This window comes from Sceloporus undulatus, chromosome 1 (genome assembly GCF_019175285.1).
Source record: "Sceloporus undulatus isolate JIND9_A2432 ecotype Alabama chromosome 1, SceUnd_v1.1, whole genome shotgun sequence".
NCBI classification, from domain to species: Eukaryota; Metazoa; Chordata; class Lepidosauria; order Squamata; family Phrynosomatidae; genus Sceloporus; species Sceloporus undulatus.
Window position 1 is genome coordinate 377500410 of NC_056522.1, and position 21568 is coordinate 377521977.

At 44.2% G+C, this 21568-nt stretch overlaps 1 protein-coding gene across 1 annotated transcript; it reads left to right on the top strand.

The window, feature by feature from the left end:
• The first annotated feature begins 1705 nt into the window (after positions 1-1705).
• On the top strand, positions 1706-17885 carry PTGER2 (prostaglandin E receptor 2). Its single transcript, XM_042460939.1, has 3 exons — positions 1706-2466; positions 2614-2713; positions 17423-17885. The coding sequence occupies exons 1-3, from the start codon at positions 1706-1708 to the stop codon at positions 17669-17671; spliced, it is 1110 nt and encodes a 369-aa protein (XP_042316873.1). The 3' UTR covers positions 17672-17885.
• The last annotated feature ends 3683 nt before the right edge of the window (positions 17886-21568 follow it).

Consider the following 21568-nt stretch of genomic DNA (forward strand, 5'->3'; position numbering starts at 1 on the left):
GTTCAGCAATTCCAGATGAAGTCTAAAACATCTGCAGGAAGAAGGATGGATAAGCCCTAGTTGTGGTGGAGATGTTCTCTTCTAGATACAGTAGGTAGTTTTCAGGCTTTGGCCCTGCAGATGATTTAGGCTTCAGCTCCCAGAATCCTTGAACACTGGCCAGGCTTCTAGGGCTTCTGGGAAGTGTAGTCAACAACATTTGGAAAATAAAGTTAAGGCTCCCTCCTTTAGTTCCAAGAAAACTTTGTTCTTGCTGTGTGTCTCTACGAAATGATTTATGGCAATCTTAGTTGAAACTGTCATGGGGTTTTCTTGGCAAGTCTCTTCAGAGGGGATTTGCCATCGCCATCCTCTGAGATTGAGAGTGTGTGACTCGCCCAAGGTTATTCAGTGGGTTTACATGGCCAACTCAGGATTCGAACCCTGGGCTCCAGAGTCCTAGTCCAATGCTCCAACCACTACACCATACTTAGCAATGTTTTCTCTATAGTGTTTTTTGGGGAGTGGGGTTAATACTGAATGGTTAATGGGGAAAACATGAGAAAGACTTGTCTTCCCCACAGTTTATCAGAGGCATTCTTGAGGAGCGGAGAGGGCATACCTCCAGCATTTTGCAGATCAAACCGGGACTCGTGTGATCACGCAACATCAGAGTGTAGTCCTGGTGGAAAAACAAAAATGGCATGAGGAAGAACTGAGAAGCTGAGAGAGGCTGCAGCAGTTTGCTTTTACCTGAACCCACTGGGATGCTGGAAAATGCTCTGCCTTTCCTCAGCAGTCCCCTCTTTGTCACACAGCCCCCAAACTACATTTTCAGTCTCGAAGCACCACAACTGTCTCTTCCAACTCTTCCAATTCTATGAAGCTCTACCATCCATGCCAAATCTGGACCCTTGGAGGGTATGGGAGAAGGGCCCCAATCTACCCATCGTCTCACCTTTGGGAAACTTGGTTTGCAGGGACTTAAGTTGAGGGCAAAGGGGGAAAGTGAAGGGGAGGATGAAGAGGGACAGAGAGAACTGGAAGATTTGAAAATCCGCTGAGAAAGTGGGAAGACAGAGGCTGAAGTGCATCTGGATGAAACTGGGAGCCTTGGAGGGTATGAAAGGAGGGTCCTGATCTACCCATCCCTGCGCCTTTGGGACACACAGTTTGCAATAACTGAAGTAAGCTGAGGACTGGGAGGAGGAGGGTGAGAAAAACGAGGGCATTTGAAAGTCATCTGAAAAGGTGGAGAGGACTGTACAGTCTGTGCCAAATCCGCACCCTTGAAGGCTATGGGCAGAGGACCTGGATCTAGCCATCTCTGCCCCTTTGCTGAAGACAGTTTGCAGGGACTGGAGTAAGCTGAGGACAAAAGAGGGCAATTGGGAGAACGACGAGGAAAGAGAGAGGAAAACGCAAAGTTGTGGGTTCAATCCTGGGGCTCAGGGTCGACTCAGCCTGGCACCCTTCCCTGGGTCGCTGCAATGAGTGCCCAGCTTGTTGGGGGCAATTCGCTTACACCCCTTGTAAGCGGCGTAGGAGGAGGGAGTGCTTGAGTGCCTGCCCTTGCTCTTGTCTGGAGGGTCGGCCCTTGGAGGAGGGGGCTCTTCCTCGGCCTCCCTCCGCGACGGGCGTCCCTTCCAAGCCCTGCCTTTTTGCTGGAGAGAGAGGGTTGTGTCTCCTCCTCCTCCCTCCATTCCTTGCCGGCGGAGTCCTGAGGATGGAGCCCCGCAGCGCTGCCTCTCCTCCTTCTCCTCCTTCTCCTCCGGGGCCCACCGTCGGGGACGAGAAGTGCCAGTCGCTGGAGCTGATGCCGGGGCCGGCGAGCCCCTCCATCTCGGCGGTGATGTTCTCGGCGGGGCTCCTGGGGAACCTGCTGGCGCTGGGGCTGCTGCTCTGGTCCCGTCGGGGGCGGCGTCGGGGGTCGCGGGGGTCGCTGGCCCCCTTCCGAGTGCTGGTGACGGGGCTGGTGCTGACGGACCTTTTGGGCACCTGCCTGCTGAGCCCGATGGTGCTGGCCTCCTACGGGGCCCGGAAGAGCCTGCGGGGGCTGGACGGCGGGGAGGGCCGCCTGTGCCAGGCCTTCGCCTTCGCCATGAGCTTCTTCTCCTTGGCCACCATGGGCTGCCTGGGCGCCATGGCCCTGGAGCGCAGCCTGGCCCTCGGGGCGCCCTACTTCTACCAGCGGCTGCCCCGGGGCCTCTGGTGGGCCGCCCTGCCGGCCTTCGACGCCTTGGCCGCCGCCTTCTGCGCCTTGCCTCTGCTGGGCTTCGGGCACTACGTCCAGTATTGCCCGGGCACCTGGTGCTTCATCCAGACCCACTGGACGCCCCCCTCGGAGGGGGACCCGGGGGGCCTGGCCTTCGCCCTGCTCTACGCCTCGCTGCTCCTGCTGCTCATCCTGGCCGTCCTCCTGGGCAACCTCAGCGCCATCCGCAGCCTGGCCCACATGCACCGACGCCGCGGCCAGGAGCGCCTCTTCCGACGCCAGAGAGCCCCCCAGCACCCCGCCCACAGCGCCGCCCTCTGCTGCTGCTGCTGCTGCTGCTCGGCCCCCGGCCCCCCGGAGCCCCCCCGGCCCTCTCCCCCGGAAGAGCCCCGCACCCTCCAGGAGGACCCAGCCCCGACGGCCCCAAGGAGAGCCCTGGCCCTCTCCCAGGAGCTGGACCACCTCCTCCTCCTGGCCATCATGACCCTCACCTTCGCCGTCTGCTCCCTGCCCTTCACGGTGAGTCAGGCAGGGAGGCAGGGAGGCAGGGGAGCCGCTCTCCCCGAGGGAGACCCGGACCTAGCCCTCTTGGGTCTATAGGAGCCAGAGAGAGGCCCTGCTGCAGCCCCTGGGAGAAAGAGATGGCAGGACTTGCCCACCTAAGGGTTCTTGCCCAAAGGGAATCATAGGAGAAGACTTGCCCATAAGGAATAATTATAGAGTACTTGCCCATCGGAATGATAGGGGGATTCTTGCCCATAGGGAATAATAGGATACAAGTATTCGCCTAGTATTTTCTATAGGCAAATATTCACTTATTACTCTCTATGGGCAAATATTCTCTTATTCTCTATGGGCAAGTATTCTCCAATGATTCTCTACGAGCCAGTATTCTGTTATTCTGTTATGAATGGCAGAAAGGGGTTGGTCTGGATGGCCCTTGTGGTCTCTTCCAGCTCCAGGATTCTATGATTTTCTATGAGCAAGTACTGTATTCCCCAAGGATGCTCTAAGGGCAGGTGCTCTCCAATGATTCCCTATGGGCAGGAATTCTCCTATTCTTTTCCATGGGCAAGTATTCTGTTATTCTCTAGGGGCAAGTATATAGAGAGACCCTGTAGCACCTCTGAGACTCACGGAAAGAAAGCAGTTGGAAGCATGAGCTTTCATGCCTCTAAGGAAGTAGACTGAAGTCTAGGAAAGCTTATGCTGCCAACTCTTTCTTTCAGGGAGTCTCAAAGGGGCTACAGGGTCTCTCTACGTACTGATTCGGCAGACTAACATGGCTATATCTTTCAATTCTGTCTCTATAGGCAAGTGTTCTCCAATGATTCCCTATGGGCAAGTACTGTCATTTGTTTTAGTAGGTCCCATTGGCAACATGCTCTTGGCCCTTTGTTGTGGCACCGGCAAACAGAGAAGGCTAAATGCCTCACCAAACTACAAATCCCATAGGTGTCATAGTATGGAGCCACAGCAGTCCAAGCCAAGTTAAACTGCATTATTTCTGTATGAAGAGAGATCTAGTAGCACCTTTGAGATTCACTGAAAGAAAGGAGTTGGCAACATGTGCCTGGTATTTTGTTGTGGCACCAGAGCTCTCTGACAGAGAAGGCTACATGCCTCACCAAACTATGGCATCACGTACGGAGCCACAGCAGCCCAAACGGGGCTAAACGGCATTATTTCTTTTTTAACAAACAATTTTTATTGTTAAAACTTCTATACATAATGAACCATACACCTCTCTTTTAAACATTAATTGCTATTTTGCTTCACACATTTAAACTGGCATAAAACAATATAAATGACTTCCTATCCTTTGCTTTGGACATGTCTATTTTCTCACTTCTTTCCTTTTGATTTTCTGACTTTCATTTTTCTTCTAAATAAACAATATTATTTGTAAGTATTCTTTTCCTATAAATCCCTTTTCCTGTCCCGCTCTTTTAATGATGATCCCTGACATGCCTCCCTTTTCCGTCTTTGAAAGAGTATCACAATTAACACTCATTTATTAAACATCAGATATTTTTCCTCTCTCTTGCTTCATCTTATTCTCTCAATCCTATTCTTTCAGTTTCTTAAGACTGACCATTCTATCTCATATTTATTTCTTGTTCCCTCTCTCAACAAACATGTTAGTTTATCTGTTTTTATTATATCACACAGCTTTATTAACCATTCTTCTATAGTTGGTTCTTCTTTGCTTTTGCTTTTTCCATTTTTTTGCAACGATTTTCCTTTCTACTATTGTCATACAGAAGCTATGATTTAGATTTAGATTTGGATTTCCTGCATGGCAGAATGGGGTTGGACTGGATGGCCTTTGCAGTCTCTTCCAACTCTATGATTCTAAGATAATTCTTCCATACTTTCTCTCTAATTCGGTGGTTCTTGACTTTTGGTCCTCCAAATGTTTTGGAATTCAGCTCCCAGAAGCCCTTGCCAATATGGCCTATGGTCAGAAATTCTGGGAGTTGAAGTCCTGCACATTTGGAGGACCAAATGTTGAAAATGCCTGCTCTAATCCTTCATTGATCATTATTTCTGTATGTTGAGAGATCTTGTAGCACCTTTGAGACTCACTGAAAGAAAGAAGTTGGCAGGATGAGCTTCCCTAGACTTCCATCTACTTCCTCAGATGCATTTGGTGGAGTGGAAGCCAGGGACAGACCTACAGTATATACAGTATGCCATTGGTGTGTGAGAATTGGCTTTGGAAACCAGCCTGTAGGTGGGGAGAACAGAGAAGTGTTGTAGGACACCCCCCTGAGGAGGAGGGGGGCTGATCCTGGAGAGGAATGAGCCTCCTGCCTTGAAAGGGAGAGGAAGCTGGGCCTGATCCTGGTTAGGGTTGCGGGAGAAGAAGTGCCCATTTGGGGAGATGGGCTTTGGACTCTCTGGGCAGGGCCTTTTAAGTTTGGGCTAAAGTCAGAATGGTTTCCTGCCAGCCCCCTTCCTCTTCCCCTCATAGGATCTTCTTTTTGTTCTGGTTTTCCTTCTTTTATCCAACCTCCTTCTGTGTGAGGCCTGCTTGGCAGTGCACTCTGCATATGCTTTAAGGTAACCCTTGCCTTTGGGTTGTAGTTTGAACTCACCACTCCATAAAGCCCAGAACAGCATTACATGCAGAAGCAGGTCCTGGGTCCCATCCAGGACAGCAGTAGGTATAGAGAATCAGAGCGCATTTTGGCATCAACCCCCATGCCCCCAAAATTGGATCTCCACATCTTTGGAGAGGTGGGCACAGAGTCCCATGGGGGCCTTGGGGCCACAGGCAACCCCCAGGGGCACAGTTTGCTTACCTCTAAGGTAGCTCCTGATGGGGAAGCTGGACTCTGCCTGAGATCAAGCTGATCTAGCTGGTACCCAAGAGCAAGCAGTCTGGAAAAGTTACCTTTGGAGACTACAGTTCCCAACACAAGAGGAAGGAGTCTCACAAGCTGACAAACAGTAAGAAAAAAGTAATAGGGGAGCCAACATGGGTAGTGGATTGAGTGTTGAAACAGGGATCTGGGAGACCGGGGTTCTAATCTCCACTTGACCGTGGAAAGCTAGTGAGTGATCTTCAGTAAGTTCTACTCTCCCAGCCTCAGAACAAGTCAAGGGTAAATCCATATACAACAAACCTGGCCAAATAAACCCCATGATAGGGTTGCCTTGTTGTTGTTGTGTGCCTTCAAGGTGTTTTCAACACCCTAAGGTGTTTTCTTGGCAAGAAACCTTTCTCGGAGGCTGAGAGTCTGTGACTTGCCCAGGGTCACCCAGTGGGTTTCCATACCTGAATTGGGATTCAAACCCTGTTCTCCAGAGACATAGAGGGTTATCAAACAAGGGAAACTGGAAGTATAATCCAATGGCAATCCGAACGCAATCGTGGGGTTTCACGTTATTGCGTGAGAGGTGATCACATGCAATTTCAGGCAATGGCAAGCTATTTTTGGGCAATGGGAAGTCAGTTCAAATGCAGTTTGAATTCATGTAAATTCGCTGAACTAGCGAATTCATGTGAATGTGTTCTGGCCCCACTTTCTTTTCATTCTAAATTAAGAGAAATTCCTCTCGTGTGATAAACTCCCTAGACTCAAACCAATATGCCATTCTGTCTCTTAGGGTCACCATAAGTTTCAGAAATTACTTGAAGGCATGCAACAACAACCAAGTAATTAGGGGGCAAAACCATGTATGATGTACTGAAATAAGAAATACGGCAAATTATGTTGAAGGCTATGTTAGAAACAAAATACTATGTTAGTAGCAAAACATCAGTATTTATCACCATCCTATACTTTGTTTCCAACATAGAAACCTTTCGTAAAGCTGTGGCTTCCTTGGCCAAGCTAGTTGCCAAGGAAATTAGACAGTAGAACAAGTATCCCTGCAGAAACAGAGCGACCACTATTGAGCAAAGATCTGAACTCTTCAGAAACAGGCAGCTTGAGACTTAACAAGTAGTTGTTGACATCCAGTCTAATCATCCAAAGAGTCAATGGTAAAGCCAGATGTGGTTGTTCTTTCACAACTCGGCTCTCCAAGCTCAGCCAAGTTGCGTTGGTTTTGGAAAGACACACTGCCAGCCAGAGTCATTTGTACTGGGCTCAGTGGAGACCAATGAGAACTAAAAGGAAAGAATTCTAAATTATTCCCCAAAATAACTTTCCTAGGTTCTGCAGTTGTTCCTACCTGGTTACCAAGAAGTTATTCCCACTTTCTGGATTGTCCCAAACCCTGAAAGCAGCTGACCAAACGCAACAGAAGCTCAAACATTTCATTGACTTCCAGTGTGTTGAATCTATTTTGATAAGAGAAGTTTCAGTTAGTTCAATGGAATCTTACTCCCAGATAAGTGTGTGCAGGATTCCAGCCTTACTGATTATATGCCTTACTTTTTATTGCATTGCAATGATACATTGCGGCATGAGGAAACCACACGGCATATAAACAACCCTCAAATCCCAGGGAGTCAGCTCGTAAAATAAGCCCAGCGGCAGCGTGTCCAAATGAACCATAATTTGTCTGTGAGCATGCATGGAATTAAAACGCCACATATCTAGAAATCAGCAGGGAGTGTTGAGTCAGTGGTATGACTAACGGATCTTCTTTTTCACAGTCAGACTGTTTATTCATATTTTTTTACTGACATACGTCACAAGCAGGTGTACGTATTCTGTAAACATAGTTGGATTGCCTTTACATGTGTGCATTTTCAAAGAGGCACTTGAGCAGGAAAAAGGCAGGCTTAAAACCTTGAAAGATCTCCTTTAGCATACCTCTACATTTCCAAGATTGACCAGCTTGGTCTGGCAGGTTTCCTGTAGGATCTGGCTGACTGTGAACAAACAAAATGCTGGACCAGGGTAGGCATTGGATTTAATCCGCTCCAGGGGCTTCTTTTGCCAGAATACATGGATTCCTGCACTTCAGTGGCAGGGGTTTAGACTAGATTAACTTTGGATTACCTCCAACAATTTAATTCTGTGATCTTGGCTGAGATCCTGGCACTGGGGACATGTTGCACCTGAGTAATTGTAATACATCCCCTGTCCAATCCCCCACTTTTTGTCCACTGCAGCACCCCCAACAACATAGCCATTCTGCGCCAGTCAGAAGTACTGTGTTCAGTTCTGGGCACTTCATTTTAAGAAGGATATAGATGAGCTGGAGCAGGTTCAGAGGCAAGGAGGGTGATGAGAATTCAGAAACATAGCCGTGTTAATTTGGAGTATCAGAATGCAAAGGGATCTTGTAGCACCTTTGAGACTAAATGAGTGAAGCATGCACTTGTGTAGACTTGATAAGAGGTATGAAGAATAAAACGTATGAGTAGAGGTTGAAAGAACTGGTCATGTTCAGCTTGGTGAAGAGAAGACTGAGGGGTGACATGACTGCTCTCTTTAAATATCTCAAGGGCTGCCATAAAGAGGAGGGGGAAGGCTTGTTCTCTGCTGAAGGGAGGACCAGGTGTAATGGACTGAATTTACAGGAGCTTAAATTGCAATTGAACATTAGAAGGGACTTCTTCACAGTAAGTGCAGTTGGACAATAGAACCAAATGCCTGGAGACATGATGGTGTCTTGTTCTCTGCATAGTTGGGGATGCTCAGTCTAGCTGAAGATCCTGCACAAAGCGGGGGATTGGGTTGAATGGCCTGGAAGATTGCTTCCAGCTCTAGGATTCTGTGATCTCCTGGGTTACACCTAAAAAGCATCCAGGTCTTTTTCTATATCTGGACACACACCCATAATGTCATCCTGAGAGACCCTCAGAAGAACCCCACAGAGGAGGCTTGTCCCTATCTGTTGAGCTATAAGAAAATATATTAAAATAATACACACATACACACCCTTCTCCTTCTTGTTGTGGCAGAGAAAATGTGGGTTCTTGGTTGCATATTTCAAACTCTACAGCTGTAGAGTCCTTAGGACTGGAGCGTGGCTTTAGTGTGGCTTCCGGACTCTTAGGACGCATGCATCATTTAAACAACATACCTTCAAAGTGACCCAAAGCAGCTTTATTTTAGCCTGTCTGTATGGGGCCATAGAATCGTGGCATTGGAAGACCTCACTAAGCTGCTCGTCTTTGGGCTTAGTGATTTCCAGACTTTTCACCATTTTGTTTGCCTCACTCTGGACACTTCCCATCTTGTCCACATCTTTCTTGAACTGTGGTGCCCAGAACTGGACACAGTATTCCAAGTGAGGTCTGACCAAAGCAGAATCAAAAGTTCCACGCCTGTTTTGGGGATAGAGTGTATTCACCTATCTTTTACCAGTCACATTGTTGAGAGTAGGAAAGTCTTTCAATTTGAAAGGATGGGAAAGCAAACTGTGGAAATGGAGCCATTCCCAGCTGGTTCTTCTCGCTTCCCACGGATGCTGACGGATTCCTAGTCATTGCCAATGGATGGGTCTTCACTACATTTAAACATCTTCCATCATGTACCTCATTTATATTTTCCCATCAAGCTTAGTCAGAATCTGAGAAGGAACAGCTGGTTTTCAGAAGGTCTCATGACAGATAGTTGGAAAAGAATATTGCATCATTTCATTACAGCATCCTGTTGTTTGGATGCATAGAAGAGAAAAAGGAATGGTTTACTGGATGTCCCAAACCATCTGCACACCAGGAGGCACCAGATGAAGGAAAGCTGGTTTAAATAGAGGAGAAATGAGAGTGGAGCATGACAGATATTTCCAGGATTGTGCTTCTTGTGTGGCTGTCTAGTTCCTCAGATTCCACAGCTCTGCAAAAGAAAGTACAGGACTCAATACTGAATTTGGCTTCTTCAGTGGCTAGGGATTGTGTTTTTTAAAGAAGAAGAAGAAGCAAGATTCTGGTCCTCATAGAATCATAGACTTGGAAGAGACCACTAGGGCCATCCAGTCCAACCCCCTGCCATGCAGGAAATCCAAATCAAAGCATCCCCAACAGATGGCCATCCAGCCTCTGCTCAAAGACCTCCAAGGAAGGAGACTCCACTACACTCCGAGGAAGGAATCTGTTCCACTGGCGAACAGCCCTTACTCTCAGGAAGTTCCTCCTAATGTTGAGCTGGAATCTCTTTTCCTGGAGCTTGCATCCATTGTTTGGGGTCCTATTCTCTGGAGCAGCGGAAAACAAGCTTGCTCCCTCCTCAATATGACATCCTTTCAAATATTTAAACAGGGCTATCATATCACCTCTTAACCTTCTCTTCTCCTGGCTAAACATCCCCAGCTCCCTGAGTCGTTCCTCATAGGGCAAGGTTTGTGGCCAATGCTTGCTGAATGGAGGACAACTGAATGAAGAGTCTGGGGGCCATTATAACATTAGCATCCTGCATAATGACTTGCTTCTTCCCACATATATAAAAAAGGAGATGGAATTATTCAAGGCTCTTAACAGCTCTGTGAATTAAGCAGGGCAAAAGAAACAATGCAGAGTTCTTCCATCCTGTGGGCAACTGGTGGGCTGCTAATGTAATCAGAATACTGCTGCCCTCTCAATTGGCCGTACAGGTTAGGGCTTCCTTATCTGAATTTCCAAAATCTGAACAAATCCAAAATTGTCCACATGGGTAATTGAGATAGTGACACTTTTGCTTTCTGGTGGTTCAGTGTACACAAACTTTGTTACCTGTACAAAATTATTTAAAATATTATATATAAAATTACCTTCTGGCTAAGTGCACAAAGCTGGAAGAGACCACAAAGGCCTTCCCTTCCAACCCCCTGCCATGCAGGGATACACAATAAAAAAACAAAAGGTATAAACAAACATAAATGAACTTCATTTTTAGACTTGGACCTCATCTCCAAGATACCTCATTATGTCTATGTAAATATTCCAAAATCCAAAGCACCCCTGGTCCCAAGCATTTCGGTTAAGGGAGATTTTACCTGCATTTGAAATTCAGGTACTGTATTCCAAAATCATCCAAAATATGGAACAGTTCTGTTCCCAAGCATTTCAGATAAAGGATGCTCAACCTGTATCAGTAAGGCAAGAACAACAACAATAACAGTTTATTTTAAGAGCAGAGTATGTCCAAAGTGTTCTATATCTTCATCTGGCTGTGCCTGCTTCAGGGCAGGTAAATGTGTTTTTCCTTTCGAGGATACCATAGATCTTTGGGCTAGAATCCTGTTGGTTCTTTTCATGTGCATGGATTTCCCTGTGGAAGCGGTTGGGTTTTTTATGTGGTGCAGAATGACCACATTCAGCTCAGGACTGCAGAACCAGAATTGCAAACATGTTGCCATTGCAAATGGGTGCACATGTGCTTTGAACAAGTCGCTGTGCTGTGTGCAGGTAGATTCACATGTGCATTTGGTTGTGCAGCTGGTTGCATATTTGTTGTTTTGGCTCAGTTGTGCAACACTGCCACCCAACATAAGGGTTGGAATGTATAAATCTTTCATGAAGAGATTTACACTATGCAGTCCCATTGTAGGATCTTGGCCTTTGACTACAGTGTTGACTATGCAATCTCCAACTCCATCACAGTATGAAGCCATTCAGATTTTGTAAATGGATGTTTCATTAACCTTTTCACAACCTGACACATCCCTAGACATGGTGCACTATAACTCCCATTGAATACTTGTAGAGGTGGGGTCCCCATTCAAGACTCTTATTTAGGTTTGTACAGCATATCCAGCTTGCCATCCAAAGGGCAAAGCACAGAGAAATCTATTTTTTATTTCCTTAAGGCGGTGGTCAGAAACCTCAGGACCCACTCAGCAGCTCCCAATACATTGGTACAGACAGACCATATACACTTTACCCTTTTTTAAAAAAATTATAAATCCCAGAATCCCCCAGCTAACATAGGTAAGGTGTGAGATTCTGGAAAATGTAGTGTAAATAAAAGAATAGCTAGTCATACATCAAGGAGACCATAACTTTACATCGTGGAGTTATGTGACAACGGCACTAGAGAACTGCAAGACTGTGCAATTGATTGTGTGAACAAATGTGAAAGGCATCATTGCAATGCACTATCCATGTGCAATGCACAAGCCGCATCCACGTGTGTAATGCATAATGGCACCACATGTAATTACATCACATTCACACCTCTCCTTCCACAGCTTTTGACTGAATAATGTTATGCCACAGTCAAAAAAGGGCAACCTCATGCATAAGGGAATTGTACATACGTAAGTCACTAATAGATTGCCTACTGATGTTCCTAAGCTCCAGTTGCTGAAAGACAGAAACGGGATTTTGTAAGCATTCCCCCTCTAGTGTGCTTCTGTGAGATAGACTGGCACATGAGACAAATGTTTGCATTTTATGTTTTGGTCAAAGCAGAACATAGAAAGATGAGTGGATTAAATTAATCCACTTGGACAGCTGCTGTACGGGGACCAACTTCCATAAATCCATTTGCAGTGTGGTCTGTCTGAGTTCTGCCTCTTTGGTGCAGAAATTCTTTGCTGGAGAAACAAGTCAAAGGAAAACTAAATTTGGGAAGGAGAGTGTGCAGGGGTGGGGAGAATGTATTTGTGTGTATGGGCCAAGTTGGTGTAGTGGTTTGAGCATTAGACTCTGGAGAGCAGGGTTCAAATTCCACTCAGCCATGAAAACACACAGGGTAATCTTGGGCAAGTCACAGTCTTTCAGCCTCAGAGGATGGCAATGGCATCCTCTGAAGAAACTTGCCAAGAATACCCTGTGAAAGGATTGCCATAAGTCAGGGATGACATGAAGGCACACAGCATTTAGGAATTTAATTGGGGGGATTTGGGGGAGAAATGGATTTGCAGAGAAAGAAAATACTGACTGAAATCCTAAATCTGGGGAATGAGTCTCACTTTTCACCGAAGGAGTTATGCGATGATTGCACCTCAGACTGCATCCACACTGCAAGAACAAACCAGTTTGACAGGTCTTTAACTGCCATGGCTCAATGCGATAAAATTCTGGGATTTGTAGTTCTGTGGATTGTTTAGCCTTCTGTCAGAGAGCTCTGGTGCTACAACAAGCTAAAAATCCCAGAATTCCATAGCATTGAGCCAGGGAAGTTAAAGTGGTATCAAACAGCTTTGTTTCTGCAGTGTGCAGATGCAGCCTTAGTAAACTGGGGCATCGAATGTGCAAATAAATGTGATATCCTCAGTTGTGAGGGTTGGTGTGGATCTGCATGTGCTGCACCGTAACACAATGTGCGCAATGGCACCACATGTTCAACTCTGCCTTTGCAGTGTCCAAATGAATAGGGATGCTACACCATGGCCAAAAAAGCAGAATTGCATGCAGGGAGGAATGTATGCATAAGCAAGGGTATAAATATTTTAATAACAGTAATATGGCCTCATTAATTCAACCCAAATATAGACGTCATACATAGATGTAAATGGTGTTAAATCTTTTAAAATGTGTTTTAACCTGTTTTTCCTTGCAAATATATTTTTTACTTATTTAATTTTTGTGTTGGTTTAAACTTTGTAATTTATTTAATACCTTTTGTAAGCAGCCCTGAGATGGTATAAATAAATGAGAGCCGTCATAGTCTGGTGGTTTGACGTTGACTAGACTCTGGAGACCAGTGCTCAAATCATATAATCCAAATGGGTGACCTTTGTCAAATCACACTCTCTCAGCCTCAGAGAATGGCAATGGCAACCCCCCTCAGAAGATATTTGCCAAGAAAACCCCACAATAGGTTCACCTTAGGGGCGCCATAAGTTGGAAATGACTTGACGGCACACAACAACAACAAATACTTATTTTAACAATAATAACAACAAGTGATAGTAGTACTAGTCAATATTTCCACAGTATTTTGAGCAGACATCCAATGGTTGATCAGTTATAATCATTGTGAATACTACTGGTACCATCGTTGAATAGATTTGTCTTCTTATCTAGTGTAAAATCCTTCTACAAAAGCTCAGGAGTGGCATTTGTAATGCTGGTGAATAGTCTGCCCATGAGTGTTCACCTTACAGACGGACTGAAGCATGAGTCACGTTAAACCTTGTTTGCTCAAGGATGCCTGAGAAGGAGGAAGTCTTATGTAAATAATTGGGTAATTGAATCCATGGAAAAGAACCTTTTTCTATTTCTTTCTGCATCACAAAATTACAAATTACAAGATTCCATGCACACACAACACACAAGCAAGTGATGGAAGAGGATTCCATCCAAAAGCAGTTAGAAACACATATGCTTTGGGGGGATTATGCGCCCCACACACATTATTTGAAATTGCCCAGGAGAATCAAAGGAGACCTGAAGGAAGCAGCACATTTCGCCACTTGAATGAGTATGAACTCAGTGATAACCATCAACAGAAAACAAGCGGGGATCTGCTCAGGAACCTCCAGCAGAGCCAGGATGAAAATGGTGCAAAGAATTACATACAGCCCCTTAATGCAGGAAATGTTTTTGACATCAATTGGTGCAGCAAAAAATAAAAGGAGGGTTCTTTATCCAGTTTAAGTGGAACACAGGAAATTGTTGAGGGCCTGGCTCACATTTGGAGGTAAATGCGCATCTGTGGTTCTGCCTGCCTGCCAATTATGTTGACTTTCTTTTCCTGCCTCCTCTCTTTACTGCTTTCTCCCTTTTGCCAAATAGAATCATAGAATCTCAGAGCTGGAAGGGATCCCCAAAAGCCATCCAATCTGACCTCATTTTGTCATGCAGGAAGATACTATCCAAGCGCTCCCAAAAGATGGCCATCCACCCTTTGTTTAAAAACCTCCAAAGAAGAGGACTCCACTACTTTCCAAGGCAGTCTGTTCTAGCATCAAGTAGCTCTTACAATAAAGAATTCCTTTCTGATGTTTAGGTGGGATCTCTTTTCTTGTACTGTCCGACCTCCAAATCCATGGGGGCTAAGCATGCAGGACCTTTGCGGAAGTAGAAAAAACACAAATATCTCTAGGCTCCACAAACCTTAACTTAAATGAATCCCATTTGGAGAGAAAAGCGGAATATAAGTGAAATAATAAATAAATAACTCAGTCTATATTCCTGTCTGTAGAGGCTAAATTCAGTATCATCCAAAACCCACAAAACAGTGATATCTATATCAGGCCAGCCAAAATACATATTATAGCCATTGCAAGCTTTCAAAATTCCACTGGCTTCTTCATCAGGCAAAGGAGTTAAAAATCCTAAGAAGAAATTTCTTTCTTTCTTTCTTTCTCTTTTTCTCTCCCTCTTTCTCCTGTATGATTTTTAACACTTTGCCTGATGAAGAAGCCAATGGAGCTTCGAAAGCTTGCACCATGTTTAATGCGCATTTTGGTTGGTCCGATAAAGGCATTATTGTTTTGTGGATTTTGGATGATACTGTACTTTGCTATATGGCCAATAGTGATATCCCTGGAAATGTTTTGTAGCAGATAAATAATCTAAGCAAAGTGTTGCTTCCATCCTGCCATCTCAGGGCATGCCAGCCCTTGCAGTCCACTGGGTATGTTCTTAGAGGAATGGTGGCCACAGCCATTACAAGGGACCAGAGCTGGGCAAGGACTTTTTAAAAGTGGTCTTTACAGTTTCTAATCTATGCTTGTCATCTGCGATTGTCTGCAGTAGGCAGCAAAACTAAAAAAATGAATAAATCTTATTCAGTTATTCATGGCAAATCCAAGACTAGTCAAATCCACAAAAGTTAAACCCTCAAAAGTTGAGGTTTAGTTGTAATTTGAATCCATTGGTTTGGGTTCAAGTCTCTGGAGCAGCAGAAGACAAGCTGGTTCCATCTTCCATCTGACATCTTTCCAGATATTTAAAGACAGCTCCCACGTCACCTCTTAGTCTTTTCTTTTCCAGCTCCCTAAGTCCTTCCTCATAAGGCTAGGCTTCCTTCTCAGTCATCCTTCCCAGGACATGTTCCAGCTTGTTGATAACCTTCTTGAACTGTGAGGCCCAGAACTGGACACAATAATCCAGGTGAACAAAGTAGAAAGGAATTGTACTGCTACTTCCCTCATCCTGGATCCTGTGCTCCTGCTGATGCAACCCAGAATTGCATTGGCTTTTTTGGCTGCATCACACTGTTGACTCATGTTTAGATGTATTTATTTCTAGTCCCCAGGAGCTCTAAGCCTGGTATATTTTGGGAGGAATTCATTGTCATACTATCCTTGGTATAATGTCAAGTTGAAACACAAAGGACTTAAATGCTAGATCCAACAACTGTTGTTGTTGTTGTTGTGTGCCGACTTTTCCGACTTATGGAAACCCTAAAGCAAAACTAATATGTGGTTTTCTTGACAGGATTTGTCCAGAGGGGATTTGCCTTTGCCTTCTTCTGAGGTTGAGAGAGTGTGATGTCTCCAAGGTCACTCAGTGGCTGCATGGAGACTTGAACCCTGGTCTCCAGAGTCATAGTCCAACACTCAAACCACTACACCACCCTGCCTCTCTATCAACTAGAATAGACCCGTAAAATGAGTGGGATTTACTTACGTGTGATTCACCAGTCAACAATGAATTCAATAGGTCTACAGTACTTTAGGGAACGGCTGTTAGGGTTCAACCCATTTTCATTTATTTTAAGGCTGATAAAGCATCATGGCTAAAAGTCATAGCTAGGAAAATCAGGATGTCCTGGGTGCAGGTCTTGCAGGTGGCATGAACTTGTGATGTAGTAGTTAGAGTGCTGATGTTTTAATACTGTAATAGTTTAATTCCGTTTTAATTTACATTTTTGTAAGCTTTTAATTGTACTGTGTTTTTAGACTACAAGGTGCTTTGAGTCCCAATTTTGGAAGGAAAGTGGGGTGCAAATAAATTTTATTAATAATAATAATATTACTAATACTATTAATAGAGTGTTTGACAGGCAGCTGAAAGATCTAGCTCTGCGTGCCTCATTTTTAAAAAGGATATAGGCAGGTTGAAGCAGGTTCAGAGGAGGGCAACAAGGCTGACCAGAGGTATGGAGAACAAAACATATAAGGTTGAAGGACTTAGGTATGTTCAACCTGGTGAAGAGAAGACTAAGGGATGACATGATTGTCCTTTTTAAATATCTGAAGGACTGCAACAAAGAAAAGGGGGAAGTCTGTTATCTGCTGCCTCAGAGGGAACCGGGTTTGAAGTTACAGGAGACTAGATTTTTTGCCTGAACACTAGAAGGAAGTTTGTGACACTAAGAGTGGTTTGGCATTGGAAGTCATTGCCAAGGGTTATGGTGGCATGCACTTTTCATGCTCATTGGGCATTTGTGATGTGCATTGGGTACTACTTCAGAATACAGTGATGAGCATTGGGTACTTCTCAGTAGTACTTCATAACACCAAGGAAAAAAATGTGAAGAAAGCAGAGGAATATAAAATTAGACCCTTTGTTCCTAAACATTCATTCTTGTAAGTAACAGCCAATAATTTTACCATTTTTCATCCCTGTGAGAAAGTCCTTTTAAAAAAAATAAAGGGCACTTGTGATGCACATGAGCATTTGTGATGTACAATGGGCACATCTAGTGCATGTTAGGCACTTCTGATGCACATTGGGCAACTCTGTTGCCTCTGGCACTTTCTAACTGGTGTCCAGGTGCACATTGGGGGTATGGCGCATTGGTGACTCACATGTCTATCATTGTGCAATGGATATTCGAATATTGTAGCATCAGGGCAGCCCCCTGTGACTATGGACAATCCAAAATTACTCAGTTGTATTTGCTGCACACTTAAGTCCGCTTCCAAAGATGTGTGTCCCCTGCTGAATTCCATCCTATGCAATTGCTAAGTGATACTTTTTGTCCCTTTCTCCCTTTCCAGATCCATGCCTTCAGGAACAGTTTTACTCGGGGTGGCGATTACAAGGAAGACCTTCGGGTGATGAGGTTTCTGTCCATTAATTCCATCATTGACCCCTGGGTGTTCATCATCCTGCGTCCCTCAGTCCTCCGGTTGATACGTTCTGTACTCTGCTGTCGAATGCCATTCAGGTCACGGACTAAGAACAAGCAGGGATCTTTTGTAGCTAAACCAAAGCCTATGCCAGAGGTTGACATTTGCCGTCAGTAGTCCTCCACAGTTTTGGAGAGTACATCTGGCCATCTGAGGGGTCCTCAGGGTAACTACAGAAACATAACTTGAAAGTTTTGATTTTTGACTTATCATGTCTGCTGAGTACTGTATTGATGTGTGCCATGGACTGTCCATTGTCCTGCATTTGTCAGAGGCACATCTGGGAGGACTGTCCAAAGTGACCCCATCTTTGTGTTTGTGTTGCCCCAGAAATACTTCAATGAATGCACCAATAAACAAATTTGAAGGAAACAGAGGAAAATGAAATTAGACCTTTGGTCCATCTAATGCCGTATTATCTACTCTGGCAACAACTCTCTAGGTTTCCAGATGGGAATTTTTCCCCATGTGAAGAGATCAAAGACTGAACCTGAGACTTCTTGGTATTGATTAAGTGATGCTTTGTTGCTAAGATGGTCTGCCGCAAGAGAGAAAGAGGGAGTGAATGAATGCATGAACATACCACTCATGTCTACACCGAACTGTTACTCCCAGCAAGAGTATACCCATTGGATCAGTTATTGTTGTTGTGTGCCTTCAAGTCGTTCCCGATTTATGGCGACCCTGTCATGGGGTTTCCTTGGCATATTCCTTCAGAAGGGGTTTGCCATTGCCTTCCTCTGGGGCTCCGGAGACCTAGTCCATCACTCAAACCACTGCAACACTCTGGTTCTCAGTAGGAACTTGCTAAATCAGCACTTAAGATAAAATCCACTCACTCGGTGAATCTAAACAAGTTGACTAGCAACTGGACATAGGCATCAATAACACATCTTTTTCATTCAAACTCTAATACAGAGTTTAAAAAGTGTTCTGCCTTTGACAACATGTTGGTCTTTTTGCCATGCCAAGTGTAAAGGCAGTCCCTTTGGTCAAAAAGGGACATTGTGGGTGCGGGCTGCTATGGGGTCAAGAAGGGGCAGGAAATACTCCTTCAATCAATGTCCTTATATTTACTCATTTGAGGTTCTAAGCTGCTGTTTGTATATGAAGCTGTGTATTGTCAGACCTGATGGTCACTGTGTGTGTGTGTGTGTGTGTGTGTGTGTGTGTGTGTGTGTGTGTGAAATTCATTTTAAAGATTCTTTTTCTATTTAATAAATGTGGACAAACCATTGCCTCTGATTTTTTTTATTATTATTATTTTTGGCTGTGAAGTCGAAGGCTTTCACAGCCAGAATCCATAGTTTTTTGTGGGGGTTTGGGCTGTGTGTTTTGTTTTGATTTGTTTTTCTCTCTGCTATGTTCTTCTCATGTTTCATGGTTCTTCCCATTAACCTGAAGAAGATTTTAAAATGTTCAGGAGTAAGTTCCACTGAATTCAGTGGAGTTCACTCCATATAAGGCTGACATCCTGCTGGTGACACAGGGATAAATTCCCTTATACCTATGGGCAAAAATTGCCTTATACTTGTGGATTGCACTTTGGTAGCATTGTGTGATGGAGCTAGCTATGTTATGGGCACAGCAGTGGGATTGTACATTCATGCACATTGTACACTATGCACATTGCGTAAGTGCACATTGCACATGCACATCCATGTGTATGAGCGTTTAGTTGCACAGCACTGAAATTCACTAATGAATTGTGGTAGCATTCCACAACTGCCACGTAATTCTGTGAGTGTAAAGTTATACTCCATCCCCTTGATGTAAGATCTCTTGCCGTAAGTATCCTTAACATTACAGGCACAGTTACACAAACTTTCTGAATTCTGTGCAGGTTTTAAAAAATGCAAGTTTTCTTTACATAAAATTACACATAAGATAAAAGGGCAGTGTGAACATGTGTAAGTATTTCACAGAGGATGAGTGTAGACCAATGCATATAAAACTGTGTAACATGGCAACTTTGCAGCATTATTGCTTCGTACGGAGTTTCCACTTGCATGATACCCAAATTGAGGAAAGTAGATCGCTTGTCAGGGAAGCTGCAGCTGTGAATTTCTGCACTGCCAAAGGGATCAGACAAAATGGCCCCAGGACTCCTTACAGCTCTATGATTCCATGGTTCTATCATTGTCTGTATGCAACATGTGGCTTTGTTTTTGTACTTTTTGATTTTATGGATTTCTGTATATACAAAAGTAGAGGATTATTATAATAATAAAGAATTGCCTTCATAAATGAAGACTGATTTCTTTACAAAATCTCTAAATCCCGTTTTCAGCTGTGGCTCACGCAACAATATACAAAACATCTGAAAAATTGCAGTCAGAGATTCAAAATCGGTAATGAAAAATGTTATGGCACAATAGTTTCCTAGATAATATCTGTCCCTGTGCTGACTTCTCCTTTTTTGCTGTTATGATGCTCTCCCGTGTCTTTATTTGTTTTTATCTTTTTATTAAAAGGGAAAAAAGTACAAAGCAACAAAGGCATTTAGTAGGGCTAATTTCCGGAGCAGATGGAAAGAGATGGTTCTTGCTTACTCCTGAAATGACAAAAATGATCAAAGCAAATCAAATGAACATAGGAGAAACCCACACTTGTAGAAGGGCAACTAAACAAGCCCTCATGGAAACTAATCCAACCTCCATACAAGATAAAACTTCACTGGCAAATCTTAAACCTTCAGAAAACTAAAGCAAAATTGTAATCTTTGGGGGAACTTCCTAAGGAAAAAGAAATGTTCCCAGCTGTATCTCATTCCCAGATTCTGTAGAAATGATTTGACTTGGAGCCAGACCTTTTAAGTTACCCGTGTTGTGGAGTAATTAGAGGGATGGACTGGAAACCAGGTTCAAGTGACTCATGGTTGTGTGCCTTCAAGTAATTTCCAGCTTATGAGGTTATGGGGTTTTCTTGGCAAGATATATTCAGAGAGGAGGGGTTGCCATTGCCTTCCTCTGAGGCTGAGAGAGTGAGAGTTGCCTAAGGTCACTCAATGGATTTCCATGGCTGAGTGAGGGTTAGAACCCGAGCCTCTCAGAATCCCGGTGCAACACTCAAACCAATACACCACACTGGTTTCTAGTTAAGTGAACACAGAATGCTAAAAGATCACTGGGAATACTTGTGCCAGTCACTGACTTTTTCAGCCTGACAAGGCTGTTGTGAAGATAAAGCAGAGAAAGAGAAGAGATATGTATCTTTAGCTTACTAGAGGAAAGGTGCAAAGGGATCTTGTACCACCTTTGAGGCTAAGTGTGCAAAAGAAGTTGTAGCATGAGCTTTCATAGACTTGGTCTATGTCCTCAGATGTAGGGCAGGAATTATGTGGACCTTTCCTCAGGAACTGTGGTGCATAATAGAATCATTCAATTGGATGGGAACCCTAAAGGCTATCTCTTCCAACCCTTTTTCAATCCACAGTTGCAGCCCTGAGAGATAAGGGTAAGAATCTCCAAAGAAGGAGAGTCCACTATCTTCAATAGTCTATTCCACTTTCAAACAACTCTTACCATCTGGAAGTTCTTCCTAATGTTTAGGTAGAATCTCTTTCCTTGTCATTTGAATCCATTAGTTTGGGTCCTAGTCCTTAGGAACAACACAGAAGAAGCTTGCTTCATGTTCTCCATGGCATCCTTTCAGATGTTTAAGGGTACCTATCATGCCAGATCCTCTTTCCTCTAGGTTCATAGAATCATAAAATCAGAGAGTTGGAAGAGACTTCAAGAGCCATCATGTTCAACCCCATTCTACCATGCGCAATTGCACAATTGTAGCACTATGGTGGTGTCTGCACATGCCGGGATACTCCAGAAGCAGCTGGTTGGGGGATCTCTTTAAACCCAGCACCCACATTCAATTTTGGGGATGTTCTATGTGGGCCACATTTCAGGAGGGGGTGCAGCCACAGGCAAAAGAGGTGGGGTAATAATAATAATACTGTAATAATAATAATAATAATAATAATAATAATGAATTAAATTAATAAATGCTTCATGGACT

What these genes read in the sequence shown, in the direction of transcription:
- PTGER2 (XM_042460939.1), top strand. Translation starts at nt 1,706, where the DNA reads ATGGAGCCCCGCAGCGCTGCCTCTCCTCCTTCTCCTCCTTCTCCTCCG. An exon ending in CGCGGCCAGGAGCGCCTCTT is followed by an intron (nt 2,467 to 2,613) that starts CCGACGCCAGAG and finishes CCCAGCCCCGAC; the next exon opens with GGCCCCAAGGAGAGCCCTGG. An exon ending in TCTGCTCCCTGCCCTTCACG is followed by an intron (nt 2,714 to 17,422) that starts GTGAGTCAGGCA and finishes CTCCCTTTCCAG; the next exon opens with ATCCATGCCTTCAGGAACAG.